The 22,257-nt window shown below is 43.9% G+C and overlaps 1 protein-coding gene across 7 annotated transcripts in view; it reads left to right on the top strand.

Moving 5' to 3' along the window:
• Foxp1 (forkhead box P1) overlaps positions 1 to 22,257 on the top strand; it is a 395,763-nt gene that overhangs the window by 363,761 nt on the left and 9,745 nt on the right. For 4 of the 7 annotated variants that reach the window (XM_037204351.1, XM_037204349.1, XM_028872718.2 and 1 more), the window contains 7 exons: positions 2,315 to 2,398; positions 11,282 to 11,483; positions 11,594 to 11,673; positions 12,306 to 12,407; positions 15,414 to 15,535; positions 17,353 to 17,422; positions 21,732 to 21,898. In XM_037204351.1, coding sequence (XP_037060246.1) covers positions 2,315 to 2,398; positions 11,282 to 11,483; positions 11,594 to 11,673; positions 12,306 to 12,407; positions 15,414 to 15,535; positions 17,353 to 17,422; positions 21,732 to 21,898 — 827 coding nt within the window. Of the gene's footprint in view, positions 1 to 2,314; positions 2,399 to 11,281; positions 11,484 to 11,593; positions 11,674 to 12,305; positions 12,408 to 15,413; positions 15,536 to 15,924; positions 16,095 to 17,352; positions 17,423 to 21,731; positions 21,899 to 22,257 lie in introns of all 7 variants that reach the window. The other 3 variants (XM_037204353.1, XM_037204352.1, XM_037204354.1) reach the window with 2 other exon arrangements.

The following is a 22,257-nucleotide window of genomic DNA, read 5'->3' as shown; positions in this document are numbered from 1 at the left end:
TCCATTCTGCTGTCTTTCAAGAGAGCTGCTGTACAGCCCAGCTCCTTCCAGTGACCCACTGGCCTGCCCGTAGAGCACCTACTGGGGAAGCTTTTGAGAACCAGTCTCTTTGGACATCACAACATATTTTATTTTTTAATTTGTCAGCCAGATGGCTAGTTGTCTTTGGACAGTTTCTCAACCCCCTTTTCTTGGCTTTTCATGGACTCCTGAGGGAAGAGGGTGTATTAAGGCCATATTCCCTACCATAAGATGTCCGTATCCTCACATGTTGTAATGAAGCATTGCTGGAAAAGTTGGTGGCACTGAGGGGTTTGTGGGATGTGTTCCCAGGGGTAGTAAACTTCAGGGTGTGGGTGTGGCCCTGCGCACACATTGTCCTTGCCCTTGTCTGTTGGAAGGTCAGGCTCGGGGTAAGGAGAGGATCTTGCCTGGTGCTGGGGCTTTAAGTTTTTTTTTTTTCCTCCTTTTACCATCCTTATTCCTTGTAATTGCTACATCGGAGATGTTTACCCCTAAATTAAGTCACAATTAATATGCAGCAGCCTCTTGGGTAAATACCACCTTTCACCCTTTAATTTGTGTTGTTCAGCATGGGCAGTGTACTTACCTCATGTTTTGAGAAAGAGTGGGATGCATGGCTGAATTCCTTTCTGCCCCGTGAGAGTTTTCAAAACAAACTTAAAACCAACAACAACAACAACAACAAAGACATTTTCAGAGGAGTTTAGTTTTAGTATAAAAAACAAAACCAAAAACAAACAAACAAACAAACAAACAAAAAGGCAACAACAATTAAAAAAAAAAACAACCTTTAGGGCATTTAACGTAAAAAAAGGAACAACCATAGAAAAATGCTGCTCCCAACATTTGAAATGTTTTGTCTGAGCCGCTCTGAAACCCCAAATTCCTTTGGCGTTATGTGTTTAGAGAGTCTTAGTTTGGCAGCACAGTAATGCACCGAGGAACGGGATGGTAACATAAAGCCCACCCTAAGATGGCGTCATTTTCATTTCCTGTTTGTTGAAAGATAAATGCTAACACTGGAAGGCTTTCTCCCCCCCCCCCCACTTCTTCTTCTTCTTAATTTATTCCTCCCTGAACCACAAGGGAATAAAAAGAAATAAAAACTCAAATGTGATATGGCTGTTGACTGAGCCAGCCGGTGGGGAAGAGGCAGACACGTGTCTTCTTTTGCCATTGCTCCCGGCCCCCTTTCTCTGTCTTCCCCTGACTCCTGAGCCCCGACCTCCTGTCTCCCCACCACCAGAAATAACTTGGTTAAAAATGTGAAGTGGGTTTAATTTTGGCATAATTTTAGACTTTAAAAAAAAACTTACTTCCTAAAGATTTAAAACTATGAGGTATTAAAAGAATAGGTTCCCTACCCTGCTTCTGAGGCATTGTTTTAGGCAAACTGTCTGTGAAACTTTGGAAGATGCACACACTAGTGCAAAAATATTCCTCCCCTTCCCGTGTCTACATTGTCTCTTCATGCTGCATCTGTTTCCTCGACTTCATTTTATTTTTGGAGTCCATATTAGACACTACTTATCTAAAAGTCATCACTAGCGGTTCTTGCTTGCCCCACCTCTCTTGTGATATAACCAAGTTACAACTATATCAAAATGGTCCAAAACCAGCATAAAGGTTGTAGCCTCTAATGAATAGCGACTTTTCCACTCCGCCCGTCCAGTTAGAAACATCTGTGACATCAGAAGATAACTTTTCATGGAATGAAGATACTGGGATTATTAAGAGAACATCTATCTAGTGGGTACTCAGATGTTGAGCCCCTGGAACAGGGAACTTACTGTTCACCTAATAATGGGAACCCCTCAGTCCTGGTAGCCTCGTTCCTCCCAGCCATTGTCGCCTGCCAGCCCCTGTAAGACAGACTCAGCCAGCTTTCCACAAGTGTATCCAGGTGTCCATGAGTTTGTCCGCAAGCACAGCAGATGAGTTTATGAGTGTGAGCTAGCTGCTCATCTTCCCGTGGCCTCCTCATGAATCAGCTTGGCTAATGGGCATGATTCATGCTTGCCTTTGAGCTGTCCATGTTCCCTGGGACTCTGTGGTGCCAGCAGGTCTAGAATGTCCCAGTTAAAGACTAATGCACCTTGTGTTGGGAAATCTCACATCAACACCTCCGGTTCCTCAGACTTTGGCAGGGGTCCTGTAGATTTCAAACGATGAAGTAATAAAAATGATTCCATCATGTGCTGTAGTTAGTTGGGATATGCATAGTTGGAGGTATTTGAAAGAGTCACACATCGCTATTCAAAGACATAACAAAGCCTTTTCTTCCCATTAGCTTGCAAAAGACAAAGAGCGCCTGCAAGCCATGATGACCCACCTGCATGTGAAGTCTACAGAACCCAAAGCTGCCCCTCAGCCCGTAAGTACTGGTCCCCACCCGGGGGAATAGCACCATAAACTAGTGGTATTCCTTCTCTGCATCCCACCTCAAGCACTGGGAGAATAGCTCCAGAGGGCATCTGGGAATTCCAAAGCCCTCCTTCACCTGACTCTTTCTGGCTTTTCATGGAGAAGACAGGCAGGATGCTAGGCATCTGGGAGAGACCCAGGATGAGACAGACATGGTATCCATCCCCGGTTTTTAGAAGTTGGCTTTGCTTGTCGTATTTCCTTGTGCTGGGCCTTAAAGTTGAGATCTAGGTAGGCATATGATACCTAAAGCAAACATCCTGCCTTGAACCTTGTTTTGTTGGTTTGTTTGTTTGTTTTTAAACTGTAAACTGATCTCATCAGCATTGGTATCACTCACATACATTTCTGGAAGTCTCCTAGTGGCTCTAGCTGATTATTCAAAATGGAGGCCATGCCTTGGTTCCTGATTTTAAGATTTGTAAAATTTAAAGGTACGCTGACTTTATTTGATTTTGCTGGGAGTCCCTATGTGAAAATTAATTGAGCGTTGACAATCTATAGTTAGTAGCAGCAATTTTAATCAACATGCAATGATGCAGCATAATGGCAAAGTATTGGTTTATCTGTTTTGACGGATTTTTTTTCTATAAATAAAGCAAACATACACCCCTATATGTATGATGTATGGTGATAGAAATAAAACGGAGTCAGACTATTAACCCAGTAAATATGGTAGCCTGCCAAGATGCAGTTGGCAGACAGAATTAATGTCTGAAGCAGAACACATTACTGAGATACAGGACATAAAATCATTAAACACTCCACGCATCCATTTTTACTGAGAAAGAGTCCTAGCTTCCATGTATCTCACAGTAAATGGCTGCAGGATAGGATGGTAAGCTACCAAAAAGGAAAGGATGGGGAAAGAGCCAGACCATCCGAAGCTGCTCTTCATCTCTTCTTTTCAGATGACCATTGGGAAGAATTAACGCTACCCTGAAATGGTGTCATGACCAGTGGCAAAGGGGAGTGACTGCCCTGGACCTCTCTGGAAATCCTCAGTAGTTTTTAGTGAAGTGCTTCCTTCAGATTGAAGACTAAGTCTTCACACATAGCAACAGGGATAGACAGGTTGTCCCCATCTTCCTCCATGAATTAAAAACAGCCATGATAGAGTCATGATTGAATGTAACACTCTGGCAATAGGCTCATTTTGGATCAAGGCAGAGGAGGAATCCATGTAAAGAGATGGAACTACAGAGTCCCTTGGGGTCCTCAGTGGGTAATGGGGCCTGGGACTAGCCCTGAGCACCATGTATATAAGCCCACATGGGCACATGAGGACCCTTGATGCTCTGTCTCCCTGTGGACCTGTGCTAAGTAGCCAATAAACAAGGGAAGCAGCTAGGGGTGAGGGAATGAACGGGGAAGGAAGGTTTGTCTTGATTAGTATTGAAAAAAAAATGTTTTACATTCTAGAAAATTATAACTTTGAAGGGGACCTCCTACTAAATTTATTTTTAACTGCTCTATTGAAAATTCTCTACCACTAGTCAACATTATCTCTTAGAAGCTCAGCACAGTATTTCTTTATTAAAAGAAATAGGCACGAATATTTTTGACTGAAAAATTAATAGCTTTTGAATTCATACACAGCAGGTTTTCTTTTGCAAAGAAGTCCAATATCGCTGCACAGCACTTCTATAACCATTTATTTAGCGTCCAAGTCAAACCTTTGACAGCTAGAGCGGTGCTACAAGCCAGTATAAAGAACTCCAAGATGTAAACCAACAATAGCCTGTCTGTGTGAGGTTTGCCATTGTCAAATACATAGATTGTTTGGATTAGTTTATGTAAATGTACTGTTGTATTACCCTTTGGAAAAAAAATCACATTTGTGTATGAAAAGTGGTTCCCCTCACAGGCAGCATTATAAATTCCTTATCCTTTAACTTACATGTAAGAACTAAAAATTGGTGCCTGACACGTAGATATTGTGTGACACTCTGTTGTCGGAGTGAACCTGCCTCCTTTTCATTTATTGGAAAATAGAAAATTTTATTATAGATACCATCTTATAAATCAGGAATTATTAAAATATGTATAGGTGAGGCATTGGAAAATTAATTATAAAAGATAGACGTGTAATGTTTTGCATAAATTTTCACTTCCTTGCCAAAAGAAAAGAAAGAAAGAAAAAAAAAGCCCATGCATATTTCAGACCCCTTGATGATTTCAACTTTAGGGACTCAGAGCTATCTGGTGACTGATCCTAACATTCAAAATATTCCCTCCAGCCTGTAATTAATTTATTCCACCCTAAATAATAGAATGAATGGCTGGTGAGCATTTGAATGAGCATCCTTCTAGAATCCACTGAGTTTCATATCTAACCATAGATGGGGACTTCCACATTAACAACCATGCCAGTGAGTTTATGAAGTTGTTTCTTTTTCCATTTCTGTTTAAAAGGAACTTGGTGTTTATTTTAAAATTCTTAGTCACTAAGTGATAGAATGCTCAGCTGTAAATGTTGCCCTTCGCTAAATGCCATTTGGGTGCTAAGTGGCTTTTGTAGCCAGTGGTCCACCATGTCCTCGGTTCCTCCCATCCGAGAGCTGCCAACACGTTCTCAGGTGGTTGTTGCATCAGCTCAGAGGTGTGTTTTCTGGATCCCAGCATGGGGCACATCTTTAGGTTTGGATAGTGACAAAATGTGCACATTCCCAGAACAGTGCCCAAGGGTGTAGACAAGGCTCTGACAAGGTCCACCCACAATGGGCTGCAAATGTATGGCTGATGGGAACAGTATATCCCCAGCCTCGGGTCTTGCTGACTCCTTGGGCAGCATGTCTTCTGATGGCCATCACATCTCTTTTCTCAGAGTTGGAATTCCTGAATGTAGAAATCAAGCCATTCCATCAAGGGATAATTACTTGGCCACAGTGACATACTGAATATGGTCAAACAAGAAAGACCTGTACTTGCCAGAGAGGTGTTTGGAGTCTTGTGAACAAGCTACCAAATAATTGCATGCATATATCCACACATATGTATACATATACCCATACACACATACCCATACACACATAGATTATTTGTTGCATAGAGAATGCTGTATGTGACTGGGAAAAGTGACCTGAGGAAACGATGTGTCATTTGAAACCTAAAAGCTGCATAGAATTCTCTAGAAGGAAAGAGGTCAGCTCCCCAGCTCGTGCCTCTGGGGAGGAGTGGCTCCACGGATGTGTGTGTCTGAGGACGGGGGCTGGGAGAGGAACATGTATGATGAGGGTCCGAATGCCGGAAGGGGAGGAATCACCAACCTCAGAAGTGAGCTGTCAGCTGAGCCAGGCCCTGCATGAAAAGGCCTAGCTAGCATCTAGCCAGTTCTAGCAGTTAGGTACCAAGAGAGAAAAGGCTCTTGTTGACATATGTTTACAATAGCCAAATTTGTTGTAGTAAGATTTAAAAGTTCTTCTGTTTCCCACGGAAAGAGAAGTAACAGCAAAAAGGAGAAAATAGTCTGCTCTTCCTTTGTTCCAAGCCCAGTTCCATTCCCGGAGTGAACAGCACAATGTCGCGTCTATACTTAACTCCATGCAGAACTGGCGAAGATGTAACTCAACACAGAAGGACAACAAAAGGAAACAAGTCTGTGTTAGGACTTTATTGTCAGTGACTTCTTACAAAGCCACTTTGCTATGCTGGTGTGAGGAGTGTGCCGTGTAAACCCCACTTCATGATGCGGAGGGGGAAGAACTTTGCTTTGCGGATTCCTGCACTCGGGAGAACTACTCCCCAGGCCTGGAGAAACCACATTCTTTGAGATTTTGGTGGGCAAGTAATTACAGCACAGGTACTGGAGCCTACTTCATGAAAAATTCGTAAGACACTTTTAGAATGAAATGCAGCCGGAGAGATTTTCCTCTTTGCACATTGACTCTAACTCTAGCAATTAGGACTGTTTTGAAATAGTTTTTTTAGCTCCTTTGAAAACAGAGCGGTCCGTCTATCCCCTTGAAAAAAGAGCCTGTGAACTTCAAGGAACGGGTGACCAGGTGTGGGCTGCAGGGGCCTTGGAGCAGTCATGTTGGCCACTCATAAAGAGGGACTCTGCAATCCAGCGCACAAAAGCTGTTCTATAGACTGCTTTTTGTTAAGTTCCCTTCTGCACCTCGGCTCAGGTTTGTTGTTCCTGTCCCTGCCAGGACTGCCACCCTCTGAGTCTCTAGAATAAGCCAGGCTCCCATCAGAGTGCAGAGTCCTCTCCAAAGGCCTCCCCCCCTACCACCCACTGCCTGCCCTCTGTCCATGGAGTCTGAACTTGGTGATTCATGCCTACAAAGGCAGCCTCCAGCCTCAGAACATTGCAGGTGAGGGCAGGACCCGAGCCTCTCAGCCCATCCAGGCCGCAGCAGAGAAACCAGTTGGGTGAGCCCCAAGTCCCTCCTGTGAAACGCTGGTCTCTGGTGTTTTGGTTTCAGGTTTTTCTTTTGTTCTCAGAATCTGTTTTCATGAGAAGCAAGAGCACAAACAAAAACAAAAGATGAGTTCTTGTGGGAATACTCCCTAACAAGTCTGCTTCTGCCTGGGGTTTGCATCAGCGGTTTGTTTATTTTTTATTTTTTTAAGTGTGAGTGACTCACCATCCTTACACTTGAGGGGAGCGTGCTATGGAAAAACTAAAGATTGATTTTTGTTTTTAGAAAGGACAAAGTACAATATTGGGTAGCTGATAGTTGGGATAGTTTCAACAGTAGACGCTTCCAGGAAAGCCCTTTGGTAACCAAACTGAGGTAAAAGTCAAGACTTGATAGCATGGTTGTTTGTATTTTTATTTAAAAGCTAAAAAGCCTGCAGCAACTTTAAGTGACATAAGAATTTAGCTCCTGGCCAGAGTTTGAAAGAGATTATCTTTGCTGAAATCATCCCTTCAGTGGCAACTTGCCATGGAGAAAAATATCTGCGTTACTAGCTTTTCTAAACATAGCAACCTCTTCTTAAATAGCAAACGAACACAATGAGAAAAATGGGCTTTCCATCAGGGAAAGAAACCCTCCCAGTCCAATCCCTTCCTGCTCCATGCCCTGGAAAAAAAAATTCTCTTTTAAACCCTTACCTACACTTAGAAACATGGAACACCAAAGCTTTCCTTTTTCCTTGATGATTGTCTAAAGATTTAATAATTGACAATTAAGATGCATATTTCAAGATAACAGCGAAAAACCCACATCACTGTTCCTGATTTGCTCTTTTATCTGTGTGTATGTGTGTGCCTCTGTGTGCGTGCTCCTGATTTGTGCCCCCCCCCCCGTGTGTGTGTGTGTGTGTGTGTGTGTGTGTGTGTGTGTGTGTGTGTGTAGAGGTCAGAGGTCGATGTTCCATGTCTTTCTCAACTTCTTTTTTTGAGACAGGATCTCTCACTGAGCCTGGAACACTTGACTCTACTAGGTTGACTTGCCAACAAGTACCAGGGATCCTCCTGTCTCTGTCTTCCTAGGGCTGGCATTATAACCATCACACCTGTGGGTGCTGGGGAGGTGAACTCAGGTCTGCATCCTTGGGCAAGCCCTTTCCTGACTGGGCCACACACACACACACACACACACACACACACACACACACACACACAGTGCCCCACTTTGCTCTTCCTAAGCTTGTGGTAGCTCATTATTATTTTGTTTTCAATGTTTCGGGTAGAATTCTTCATTGTAAGAGCAGGTTTTATGTGAACACGGTGTGTTTTGAATCCTCCCTGATACCCCTCCCCTTTTCTTGGAAAAATGGCTTCTCCTCGAGACACACATGTGATCACTAGACAGAAGTTTAAAAGTTGAGAAGCTTGCCCAGCAGCTGCCAGGCTTGTGTCTCATTAACTTGGTGGTCCACCCTTCTGATGGTCTTGCATGGCAGAGCTCCCCTGTTTGGAGTCCCCAGCTTTCTGTTCTTCCCTCACAGGCTACAGTCATGTTTAATTTAGAATCCAGGCTCCTTTGGCAAATTAGCAATTAGAACAATTTTGTGGGAATATGTATATGTGTCATTAGTGTTTCTGCAAATTAATAGCAAGGGCAGAGGTCAGGCAGAAATTTTCCACTTGACTGAAACCCTTCCATTGAGACTTGGCACTTGGGTTTGGAATGGCCGCAGCTGCTCCCAGACACCCTTTTCCTCTAGGAACTGTCTTTTAATTAGTTTACCTCATAGCCATCATTACAAATATTACTGTCTCCCCTCCCTGAAATAAAATTACTGTTTCTACAAAATATTCCAGCGACATTGTGCACCACTGCACATTGATGGTGGGGTCATTCGAATGCACCATTTAATCATTAGATCACCTCCATCCGCATCTCCTAATTAGAGTCCTTACAATACATTTTTATCTGGTAATTAGCTGAGATTGGCTGCTTCCTCTGTGGCTTATTAGAGACAGCCCAGCAGTGGGTGTGAATCATGGTGTCATTTGTCAAGCCTGGTAAACCTCTGACTTTGAGCTCAGTGTTTATTTCCAGTTCCTACCTACATTCAAAAGCATCCAGAAAATCCAGCCTGCATTACTCTCTTCCTGGACTGGGCGAGCCTGGAGGGATCTGTCTTTTCACTGATGCTGTCTCCAGTAGAACTGGTCCAAGTATTGAGCCCCTTGTCAAAGCTGCCTATGCACATCTGATGGCATGTCTCTGTGTGGGGGTTCATCGGTTCTTTTAAGATCTGGGCACTCAAAAAGATGAGCTTGTACCTGTTGAATGGTGATATAGGACTTGCTGCACTTCCTTACAAACTGGAAGGGAGCATGTGGACTCTCATGTTCAACATCATTGTCGTTGTTTTGTTTGAGAAAGTCGGGCTGTATAGGGTAATGTTCTTAGGCTAAAAGGAGAAGTCAAGGAGTAGGGTGAGGCCTCAGAGTTGTTGTCTGGGTTTTTTGTCTGCTTTCGTCATTAAGCTCCCCAAGGACAGAAGTAATGTGGTTTAGTCCTGCTTTGGGGCCTTTAGAAGTTCTTGGCAATATTTATTGTCATTTGTAAGCAAGAGTAAAAGCTGTTCGTGGAAGCTCTTCCAAAAGCAAGCATAACAGAGAATAGGAAAGGCCATAGCGTTGATGTGAGACAGGAGCTGAGCATTAAGTAGAGGGTACAGAGGCTGTAGGACCAGACAAGGATATGGTTTGACTTGGGGTCTGGGGAAGGATATGGGCAAGCTTCTCTTTCCTTCTCTATAAAACCTGAGCAATTTGTAGAGGCTTGTGAATGAAATGAAACCTCTCAGGGCAAGAGTTTCAGGGCATGTATTTTTGTAAATGATACCTATGGCTTTCCAAAGTCTCTTCATGCTTAGGCTTTACAGCAGCTGAATGATGCATTTGGGTTCTTTAGAACTAATTTTCTTGACACACACACACACACACACACACACACACACACACACACACACCCCTTTGGCTGATGCTAATACATACAGTTCCTGGACTTGGGCACTCGTTAAGGCTTGAGGGGAAGAAGAGGTCGGTCGGCCTTTGCTCTTCTCCATTGGCATCTTGCTCCGCCCAGTCCCTGGCCTCTGCTCTGAACTCTTAGCACTTGGTTTGCCAATGTGTGTCACGGTCAGCTTTCTAGCACCATTGGGAAGGCAGCTTACCTTCTGCCCCCGGCTGCTGAAAGACAGCAAGTGTCTGCTCTCTCCCCAGTTTGCTGTTCTTAGGTATTGGGGGCTTGTGGTATGCTGAGTCAGTATTTCAAACTGAGACTAGGAAAGCAGAGCTGAAAGCTCACAGCCCACTGTTTAGCTCGGGGCACTAAATTTGGGTTTGACTGTTACTGTTCCTTTCATGATAGCAGCTCTTTCCTTTTTCTTTCTTCCCTTGGAAGTTAGTACACAGGGGAGATTTTCGTGGTCTCTTTCATTCCTAGTGTGTGAATTAAGATTGAGTCTTCACAGTACACTGGAGCAAAGGACACACTTTCAATACCATTCATAAATAATACTTGTGTTTAATGTTGAATCTGACAATGGCAAAATAGATGTTATGGTGACTGATTTGAAATGTGGTGTGATAAAATGTTGCCAAGTAAGAGTACACTTTGTAGAAGTTTCTTGGGTTTGGGAGAGGTTCTCTTGAGTATTTGATACCTGCACCACCATGATGAAAAACACTAGGTTCTTCTGCATTTTCAAACTCAGGGGAGTTTTCCTGTCCCAGCCAGTTTTGGAGAAGGCTCATCCCTCCCAGGCGTGTAAGAATCGTAAGAAAGGACATAGTGGAATAGAAGGAAAAAGGCTACTCACAAATGCTGCTCTGCACTGCTTCAGATAAGACTTCACTTCCATAGCTGGACTGTTTAAAACTTTAAAAAGCAACCAAATGTTACAACTTCATAGGCATAGACGTGGGCCTCCTGAGTAAGTGCCACTGTAGAGCGGGAGCCACAGGTCCATCACGCACAGTCCCGCGGTCTGTTCGGTTTCACGATGGACTCGAGTCTCGTGACTTCTTGCCGGTCTCTGGAGGCTCAGAGCCCTAAGTGGCCACTCAGTCAATCTATTGCAATTTTAGGAGGGAAAAGAAATCGGGCGACAACAGAGCTTTCCACTTGTGGTGGTACATTGCTGAGCATCCACAGAGCCAGCCAGCTTTCCACCACTGTGGCCCAGCTGGTGTCCCTTCAGTGCCCATCCTCCATGTCATGCAAAGGAGAATACCTTTAATTGGAAGTGAATCCTCTGTAAACACACCAATGTAGAGAGGTAACCCTTGCCAGGTGTCTGCCTGTCTTTCCTGTGGGACGAGAGAGGCTTTCTCGGTTGCTTGAGTTTCTGTTGTTGTTTAACTTGTTTGGGTTTTGCTTTTCTCAAGTCCTTCTAACCAATACTGTTCTCCTCACAGTTGAATCTGGTATCAAGTGTCACCCTCTCCAAGTCCGCATCAGAGGCTTCTCCACAGAGCTTACCTCATACTCCAACGACCCCAACGGCCCCGTTAACTCCCGTCACCCAAGGCCCCTCTGTCATCACCACCACCAGCATGCACACGGTGGGACCGATCCGCAGGCGGTACTCAGACAAATACAACGTGCCCATTTCTTCAGGTAGCCGCCCTCTCTTTGCCAGGGGCAGCATGGGGGATCTGCAGTTCGTGTTGATGAGCCCCTTTTTAAAAAAGTGATCATTAATAGGACGGTGATTCTTATATATTTAGCAGATATTGCGCAGAACCAAGAATTTTATAAGAACGCGGAAGTTAGACCACCATTTACATATGCATCTTTAATTAGGCAGGTAAGTAAATAACTCAGACCATGAAATGCTATGGAAAGGTGTACGTGGGTATATTATATTGATGAAGTAGGTTTAAAACCACTTAGTATGCAAGCATGCTAAAACCTTTTCTATAAGGTTTTTTAAAACTGCAATATATAACATAATTGCTTTTGATTAAGTATTACAATACGATGTGATTATTAGGGAATTCATTTCACACAACAGTGAGAATGAGGCTGTTTAAAGATGGCAAGTCAATTATCACAAAGCTACAGTAATCTCTGATCCCTAGAATTAATCTGAGCTCTAAATAATTACTGAGCTTTAATCAGCTAGTGAAATGTTTTGCATTTCTCTTTGATTCTGCTTTATGAATGACTAATAAATTAATATTTCTGTACGGAAACAGAAATAAAAACTCCAAACAATTAGATAATTCCATTTCGAGTTTTGCTATTGAACTGTTTAAATACAACCATTAATCTTCGATCATTTTTGTGAAACCTGTCTGAGGAATTTGCTCCAGATTCCAGTTTGTTTGGGTTTTTATTTATTTATTTTTTCTACATTCTCATGAACAGTCAAATGCTTCTGCCAACTGGGTCATCAATTACCTTCTTTGGATCCTTTTTTTTTTTTTTGCTTCGCAGGCCATTCTCGAATCTCCCGAAAAGCAGCTAACACTAAACGAAATCTATAACTGGTTCACACGAATGTTTGCTTACTTCCGACGCAATGCAGCCACGTGGAAGGTAGGCTTTGCAGACTTGCATTTGACCTTGATAGAACACTGGTTCTAGTGGAGCAAATTCAGTTACTGGGCGGCGAGAATATTCCATCTGCACTGGGAGCGTGCCAGGGAGAAGGGTTTTGTTGTGGGTGAAATGCTCGAATGGAAGAGGCAGTCCTCCTCCCCTGCCCCCTGCAAGAGAGGTGTGGATAGGTCAGCTGGAGAATTCTTGGCTGGGAAAGGAGATGACACTGTGACCCTGAGCTCTGAGGTTGGCCTGACTGCTTACACAAGCCACATGTCATTCACTAGAAGGTAACTTTCAGTCATTTACAGGGGTGCGTTTAAGAACCCAGAGACACAGCCAAACTGAGTAAGATCCTTCAGTGGTTAAATCGTAGCTCGTCAACCCCACAGGTAGAGGAACCTGTGTAGTCCATGTACTCACAGTAAAAAGGGTGATTGCTGAAGAATGAAAGGATTCCCGTTCAGGGGCTCATGGTTACCCTAAGGAAGAAAGGTATTTTCACAACTATGTAGTATGACACCATTTGCCATGGAACAGGTCAAATTCCACAGCTCCGCTAGATAACCCCCTGAAATGCTTGGAGTCTCCTCTAGGTTCAGTGGTATTTAGTACGTATGTTCCATTAAGCCTTCCTGGGTAGGCATGGAGGTGCATGCCAATAATCCAGCATTCGAGAAGTATGAAGACTTGAGAGTTCAAGGCCAGGCTGGGCTGCACAAATAGCCTTCACATCGTTCTTCAGCTTCCTACTTTTAATTTATTATTCTCTGCCAAGTAGATCTTTTTAGTACCACCTAGTATTTAGGCTTTGTCCATATCTGTAATTTCAACAGGTGCTATTATAGGATTCAGCTTCCTTAATTTAATAGGAAGAACCCTGTTTTGGTTTTCTCGAATTCTATAAGAAAATGAGTTTAGGCACAGAATTAATTCAATAGCCACATGGGGGCTGACGGGAAACTGATCTTAGCCTCTTTCCCAGCCTGCCTCAGGAGATAAAATACAAAGGCTCTTTAGCTACAAATCTTTTAAAAATTTAAGAAGTAGAAGCGTGAAGTAGGCATTTTCTTCAAATTGCTTTTTATAAATACCAAATGATCACATTTAAAAATAATTGCCAGTTGTGACTATGAATTTCAACTTACATCTCACTTTTTCGGCTTTGCAAAGCCAGGACAGAAGTGTCACTAATATAGTCTTACAGAAGTCCCCAATGACTCATCAATACAGATCATTTTCTCTCTGTGTCCTTACTGCGACAATGATCTAAAGGCCAAAATACAACAATGTCATTCGTCTTGTCTTAGTCTTTAAAAAAAAATAAGCTCTTGATTTTTTCGTTCCTTTCTGTTTTAATATATAGCCCTCAAAATCACACAGTCATTCTTTTATCAGAAATGGCCCCTGGGGTCTTTCAGTTTTCGTGCAGTTTGATGCTTAGGTAAAATTTCGAGCAGGGACGGATGCTGCCTTGTTCCCTGGCTGGCTCTCGCTTGTGTGTCCATGTGCGATTTTGAAAGGAAACTGGCTTTATTTACTTCTGTCTCCTCCACGCTGTAGGAGGAAATAATTCCCCATGAAATGTAAAGAAGAAGTTATTTCCTTTAAAGCTAGGTTACATTTACATTTTCGTTTTGTTGTTAAGGAACTCATCACAAAGTTTTTCAATCAAGGATATTGATTAGTCATGTTGGTATCACAAATCTACTTCCAGCTGTACCCACACGCCCGCCCTCCCCGTCCCCATCTCATTCCATGGATCCCACTGGTGCACACATCATCACATTCGTAATAAAATCTGTACTGTTATCTTCCCAGTACTATATCACAGAGAAGAGTAACTTTTAGGTAACCTGAATCCTCTTAGTCACCAATTATCATTGTCCAGAAATCTGAAAGACCTCTCAGAGTTTCAAGATTTGCCACCAAGAGAGCAAATTACTGTAGGAGAAGAGTGTAGCTTGTCTGAACAATAGCAATGCCGGGATTAAACGAGGGCTTCTGTATAAGGTGCCCAAAGCTCAATAGATGTGTCAGCTTCCTCTGCCCGCACGGAGCCACTTATTCTCTAAGAGAAAAACTGATACAAGTCCATCATGCAGTCTGGATCAGGAAGTCAGCCAGGCAGGACTGAAGTGTATCCAGTTTGGTTATCTCGTCAGGGTTGTGGATTTTCCTGGAAACAGGAGTCTTGGAAAGCTCTTCACACTTGAATTGAGAACATCCTTTCTGTTAGATGTGAAGGATCCCACTTAGCAAGGGCCAACAATGACTTTTAAATGTAGAAACCCAACTGCAAAAACATCATCATTTTGCCATTGAGAGTCCTACTTGAATGTTCTTGGCATTTGCTCAATTACTTAAAATGGTTCCTGTGAGTAATTACCCATGTTCATACACACTCTGGAAGGTAAGGCTTAGGTTTGATGGTCGAGACTGATCCCTTGTGCTGAGGTTACCCCTAATCGTCCTGGCTGCACACAGTGGTGGTACTCTCAGTGGTAAAATCCTGTTTAGAACTCTCCTTAATAAAGCCTAGGCATGGTTTCTAAGCCAGGTGTTGCTGTGTATTGAAGAGTGTTCACTTTTCATGATTTAAAAATAAATACCCTTCTATGAATCCCACATAGATGTGTCTGTAAAGAATAGTTTTTATACTTTATACAGCTCCTGATTTTGACACCGTTGGGGCTTGCATGCATATTTACCAATATATCTTCTGGTCACATGGTACCAGAAATTAGGCTTCAATGCCAGAGTACCATTCATTCATAATTTGGGTTTTTTTTTCCTCAGAAAAGACACTCGAAAGAAGGTCTTCCACGGGGAGGGGGAGGGGAGAGTGGGTGGTGGCTACAGCTCTGGGCGATGATTTTACAGATTGGGGGTGGGGGCTGAATGTACTGCTGTGGGTTTTTTTGTTTTGTTTTTTTGTTTTTTTTTGAGTCTTTTCTTATAGAAAAAAACATGTCAATGTTCTCTCTTTTATACTTGCTGCAGAATGCAGTGCGTCATAATCTTAGTCTTCACAAGTGTTTTGTGCGAGTAGAGAACGTTAAAGGGGCAGTATGGACAGTGGATGAAGTAGAGTTCCAAAAACGGAGGCCACAAAAGATCAGCGGGTACGTCCGCCATGTTTGAACTTCTTAGCCCAGCTCGGATTGTGCTAACAAGCGTACTGTAGAGGCTGCTAGGCGGCGTCAGACCAAAGAACTGGTTTTCACGTTGTCGTCTCAGTTAAGGGAAACGAAAGAGCATTTCATCCCTCCTGTCTCGTGTGCCCACCGGTCCCCCTGCCCCTGCTTGCTGGTCTCTGTTACATCCCATGCTAGTAGCTTTTAGGCGGCGATGCATATTAACCCTCACAAGCCATTTGCTTATGCTTATTGCATTTTATTTTCTTTTCCCTGTCCCCTGTATTGGATGTCTGTCCCGCCCGCCCGCCCGCCCGCCCCCACCCCCGCCTCCCTCTGTTACCACTCCATCCCCTTCGCTGCTGCTCCTATCCCAGGGTGCCATTCGCACCAACCTCTCACTGCATAAGTGCTTTATCAGAGTAGAGGATGAGTGTGGGTCCTTTTGGACAGTTGAGGATGAAGAGTTTAGACGTGGCCGCCATATTCAACGAGGCCGTCCTCGCAAATACTGCCCCGGTGAAAACTCTGACGAGCTTGGCGCACAGTAAGAGCCTTTACTTGCTTTGTTCTTTTGTTTCTGCTGTTGCTTTGGCTTTGCATGGTTGACTCATCCCATGTGGTATGACATTTCACCCCAGAGCAGTGCCACAGCTTTCTGCAACAGAGACTTTTAAACGGTGTCGATCTGACCATGGACCTCGCTCGTTTCTCTTTGGAACGCCAGTGCCTAGAACAGTGCTTTAAAAAAAAAAAAAAAAAAAAAAATTGTCTTTAATGCCAATGATTGACTGTATTTCGATTCAGCAGCTTACGGGGGCCCTCAAAGCTAGATGTTGCCTGTGTTACCCACAATCCCTGCAAGTGAAAGGAAATGATGGTTACAGTATATAGCTGGTGGGATATTTTTTTTTCCTATGTGAACACTGACGTCATAGTAATTATGAACAACTAGAAATGTACCTGGCAAGCTAGGCATAAGGGTGTGCCTGTAATGACAGCCCCTCCACACCCCACCACCCCCGGAGGCTGAGGCAGGAGGGCTGCACATTCCTCCACCCACCTGGACTTTGTCAAGAGACTCTGTCTCCAAAACCGAAAACCAAATTGTCCTAAGCACAGGGAAAAGATTGATAATGTCATTCCCCTCAAAGTCTGTTGATAAATGAATGTCATTACCTACTGGAAGCCACACTTCCCCTCAGTATGTCCAGTGTAATTTTGTAGTGTTTTTTTTATTTTAACTAGAGAAGGGATATTTTTCTTTAAAAAAAAAAAAAAAAAAAAAAAAAGGTATCTTGGCTTCTTTTACCTAGTCAACAGAAACAACACCAAATTAGACTGTGATTTCCCAGACTGGGCTGTGCAGGAACTCCTGTTTTACAAAGTAGGAATAGTGGTACCGTTCCTCCAGTGGTCAGGGTCAAGTTCAGCTAAGAGTGAAGCCTCTGAGCAGAGGCTCCTCGTGCAGTCCCAGGCAGCCTGCCCTTGTGCCAGGCTCTCCCCTTCCTGCTGGAGTCTGGGCAGCAACCGACCCTTTGCAGACTGGCCTCCGAGGGAAATGCCCATGTGTTATAATCTCAGACAGCTTCTCCAGGGTGGACAGCCAGGTTCATCCCCAGAGGTCTTCACCCAGACCAACCCCGAGAAACAGATAGGCTTGAACTTCCCTTCGGTTTGGTGACTGGGAGGGGAAAAGAGTTTCCAACGTGGAAAGGCTGCCAGCAAACTTAAAAACAGAACTTAGCGAGGCCCCCTGGGTGGATTGTGTTTAACTTGGCGTTTTCTGTCTCTTTCTTACGCAGTAACCCTTCCCTTATTAAAAACATGCAGAGCAGCCACGCCTACTGCACCCCCCTCAATGCAGCTCTCCAGGTAAGATTAACGGCCATCCCCAATCCGCAGCACAGGCGCGGGGCTCCCCCACTCATTTCAAAATATATTAGCCTCGCTCTAATTAGATATTAAATTTTAATTCCGTTAAACTTTTTTCTTAAGTGCACAAAGCCTCGTTCTCCCCGGAGGCAAACACATTGGACTGCTTCAGCATTAGCAGGATGCTCAGCATTTTGAATATTGTGGCAAAAAAAAAAATTAAAAGTTCACTTATTAATATTTATCAGCAGTATCATAATTTCCATCCTCTTATTTCAGAATTTCACTTGAGGCAAAAATACCACAAGTGTAATTACTCTAGCACAGCTATTAATGTGCTGGATGATAGGCCACCATGTCACATGACCTTCCATTGTTCACAGGTTTAAAGAGAAAGCGAGGCTTTATTAAAGTCCATTTCAACACCTTTTCTTTCTGTGGGAGTGGGGTCTGGGTTTGTTTCCTCTTGTGTAAGTCAACTGTTTCAACAGCAGAAAGCTGAAGGAAAGTAGATGTTTCCAACCAGTTGTTCAGGCAAACCTTACACAGAATGTTTGTTTCCTACTGACAAGTAAGTCCGATAGTACCTCAGTGAGGGTCCTAGAAGGTGTGTGCCCTAGGTGGGAGTGACGGGAGGGAAAATCTGTGTGTCTAGCCAGTCTTAAGTTTCTTGTTCCTCACAGTTGCCACACCACCAAGTTATTTCTAAAATTAATAGTAGCTGGTATCACTTCTTTTAAATACCTAAAACACCTTTCAAATACCTAAATACCTAATGCCATACTCAGATCTCCCTTAAGAGCTCAGAGGTAGCCAGGATCCTTGTAGTCATTGTGTCTGTTTAGGAAGACATGCCCAAAAGAATCTTGCAACCTTCCTATCACATAGGCTACAGACAAACCTCATTTATCGCACACTCCGAACACTGTTCAGTGTGAATAGTGTAGCACCCCAAAATCGGTCGTTGGATTCTGTGATGTCTTGGAAATGTTACGGTCCTTCAGAAAAGCCTCAGTGAAGGCAGAAATAGAGAAACAAATGCCCCAAAAGGGATGCCAGTGGGAAAAGGCTTGGAACACGTGGCATTATGGGAACTGGATGAGGGAGGAGGAGGCATTGACAGCAGCCTGATTCTCACCACTTGCTAAACAAATATTGACTGAGCCCATATTCTGCATGCCACAGGCCTGTCTTCCCAGCTCACCCGCAGCACCCTAAGGCTCTTCGTGGATAATGTGCCCCAACACAGTTCAAGGCAGGCCCACTGAACTGAGCATCTCAGTGATTCTATTTATTTCTTTCTAGCCTGCACTAAATTTACTAGGAGAAACTACTTTCTGCGTTTCTCTTAATTACTCGTAGTTTACGTAGTAACTTTAGAAGAGTAAATGAAAGCCCGCTTACCCGCTGCCTCTGTAAATACCATGCATTAGTAACTTATTTTCCCTGGAGTCTTGTGAAGTATGAATTTAAAGGCGGCTCTATCTGGAATGATATTAAAATTATAAGCACATTTTACATTCATGAGGCGGAAAAGGAAAAAAAAAAAATAAGGATCCTCGTCCTTTGGATTCCCTTAACTGTGTGACTAATTTCAATTAGCGTGCCTTATCGTTACAGACGTGTTCACACTTCATCTCCGAGACCTTTGTTTTTGTACCCTCTACACACTTCCCTGTTTCCCCTGCTCACCCGAAACTGTCCTGCAGCTTTCCAGGAACACTTTAAGGCGTGTCTCCTCTGCTCCTCCTCTTGAATTTGGATTCCCCATGAGTAGACAGCCAGTCATACAAGACAGCTTCCTGCCATGCACATTAAATAAAGAGCCCACCAGCAGGCCTTCCTTTCCATTATCGCCCACTTCCATTTTTCAAGGCGAGTAAAAATAACAGTGCAACAATATCCTTAAAAAAAAATTACTAGAGCGACATAACGGCATGATATACAATTTATAAAATAGGACAGCAGAATCCACTACAGAAATAAAACATGGGGCTCGGGACAGATTGCATTATGCTCTGAAAAACTGAAGTAACTACGGGTAACCGTAAAGCTTCATATTTATAGACTGCCTTTTCCCCGGGGAACGCAGAGCAGTTAACGTTCCCGAAGCCGTGGTACTTACGGACTCGTGTGCCATCACTTAAAAACCTTTGTGTTTCTGGCAGAGGTGCCGGTTTGATATGAAGCCACACACTGTGCCCAGGATCATTTATATAATTAAGTCCATTATAAACATTGTGATACATCTACTCCTAAGAGCATCAGCTACAGGAAGGACCTGTTAGAAGGTGATAATTTATGGATTGCTCTGATCCTTCTTCACTCCGCAAAGCACTATTCAAGAGGCATAGTGGTGGGCCAGGCCCCAGGATCTTACTGTAGCCCAGTGGCTAGGGTTTTGTTTAAAGGAACAAGACTCTGTGCTTACATTGTGTCTGAGAGTTAAGGGACCAAGACAAGGTCTTGCCACTGGGTGACTTTCGTCACTGCAGCTGCTGGGCCTCTTCCTGTGATCCACAATCCTTTGTCAATCAGAAGTTGCTTTCACCCATAATACTTTGCGAATAAAGAAGAGTAAACGGATACTCATCTTAACAGACTGTATCTGTTTCCATGGTTTTCACTTCTCAGTTTAGGGCTTCAGAATCCAATAAAATATCAAGGTAGCAATGGCCCCAGCTTCATTCCCATCCTGACCATGCAACGTTGTCCAGTGAGAGCAGATCCCACAGGGTACTTGCAGTGAGAGGGCCGCCTGTTAGTCAGTTGACAGGCGAGGCAGAACTGCCATGGCAGGGAAGTGTGGCCGCTGTGTGGTCTCCCATAAGGCAGCTGAGGTGGCAGCCCAGCTGCAGCTGGCAGTGATGTTACTCTGCCAACTGTTCTGCCCAGAAAGAGTAGAAATGGTTTATTGCAGTTATAAAAGATGCATCCAGAAAGTGCTGGATACCAACTGATTATCTGGTGAACCACAGAAGAAGTCATAAGAAACTACCCTCCTCCCTTTACTTTCCAAAAGGGAGCAGGTAATTCCGCTGGGGAAAGAGGGAGGTACCGGGTTATATCCGGGGAGCAAGAGCGCAACCGACTCACAGGCAGACTCGCTGCAGGCCAGCTCCGCTCCTGGTCTCCCTTTGTTCCTGGCTCCTACCTTCTCTCTGGTGCCAGCTTTTCTAGAATAGTTAGGGCTCTCACATGGTGGGCCAACTGAAGCCACTGTGCCAGATTGTCTCGTGATCGTACTTTCTCTCATTAGAATGGAAAACCAGGCATAGTGTAGTCTGCGAGAAGACAATTTTGATAAATCTTCATCTAATTACAGCTGCCTCTTTTCCCAAGCCTGTCCTCCTGAATAATAAAAGGAAAAGTCACGGGGGCACACTTCCTACCCAGGGGAAACAAATGGGGCTCCTTCAGTCCAGTGGGGTTTTTTGTTTTGTTTTGTTTTGTTTTGTTTTTTGACAACTGTCCACATTGCAGACAGGGTGGCATTGTAGTTACATTTGGTATGACAGGAAAGAACAGTAGTCTACCAGACTTTAGTTTGGGGGCGGGGGTGGACTTTTTTGGAGAGGTGGTAGTCCTTTCTATACTTTTTTTTTGTGCTGACACTCATTTGGAATGACTTTGTCACCTTTAATATCGATATACTTAGTTGTAAAGGGAATAAGATTTAGTCTTTCTTTTTGCTAGAGAGTCTTCTTCACTCCCAAAGTCCTCCATGATTGGTCTGAGGCTGAGGGATGTGGTGTTACCTTCATGTGGTTATGTCAGCCTTCACTAAGCAGGTTCAGAAATCATTAAAACAGGAATGATAGGAGAGAAAAAATGGATTCCAGTTCTATAATCTCTTCCTTTCCTATGGGTGTTTATGGAAGTTCTCATAAATTTGAGCCATGTGGCCATATAATCTGATCAAATCTTGGATATCCAATAGTGGAGTCATCAAAATGGATAAAGAAATGAAAATTCCATTATATTTCACTATGATCTAGAAATATTCAGTTCTTCTTAAAAAAAAAAAGACATTGGATATACACTTCATATTAGATACTTTTGTCTAAACCATACGACTCCACAAGGCAGGACCCAGCAGGTGACTTCACCCGTGGACTCTTCGGTGCCCAGATAGCTTATCCAAATGAAGCCCACGGCTCCTGAAGCAAAATCCTACCACTCCTGGAAATTGTCAGCCGTGATCCAGTGAACTTGAACCAACGGCTGTCGGACACACCACTCCTTGCTAACAGAGCCTTCTTGTCTTGCTCCTTCTCCCATTTCCTTTGGTTTCTTTTGCCCGATGCAGGCTTCCATGGCTGAGAATAGTATACCTCTGTACACTACCGCTTCCATGGGCAACCCCACTCTGGGCAACCTGGCCAGTGCCATCCGGGAGGAGCTGAACGGGACCATGGAGCATGCCAACAGTCACGAGAGTGACAGTAGTCCGGGCAGATCCCCTCTGCAAGCTGTGTGAGTACTGTCTCCCCAAGCCCCGCGTCGCCTGACCCCAGCCTCCCTGCTAGATGCTCCCGCAAGCTCTTCCCTGGCCCTTCCCTCATTTCTGATTTCTTAAGAGCCTAGTGTCGCTTGTTAGTGCCGAAAAAGGACTAGTTAGCGTAACTCTCTCGTAAAAGCAATTGGCTCCGTCCACTGTGAGTGCACGCAGCAAGAGAATGAGAAGTTTCCTTCACTTTGTGTCTCAGACCCTTATTTAAGTCACACTGTGATTTTTCTCCTAAAATCAGTACACACCTCTTTGAGAAAGCTCCATGGTGTGTTCAACTTCCGGGCCAGCCGAACCTAGCGAGGAAAAAGACGCTTGTTTACTT

The sequence above is a fragment of the Peromyscus leucopus genome, chromosome 3 (genome assembly GCF_004664715.2).
Source record: "Peromyscus leucopus breed LL Stock chromosome 3, UCI_PerLeu_2.1, whole genome shotgun sequence".
In the NCBI taxonomy this organism is placed as follows: domain Eukaryota; kingdom Metazoa; phylum Chordata; class Mammalia; order Rodentia; family Cricetidae; genus Peromyscus; species Peromyscus leucopus.
Note: the sequence above shows the minus strand (reverse complement) of the source record. Positions and strands in the feature narration are given on the sequence as shown.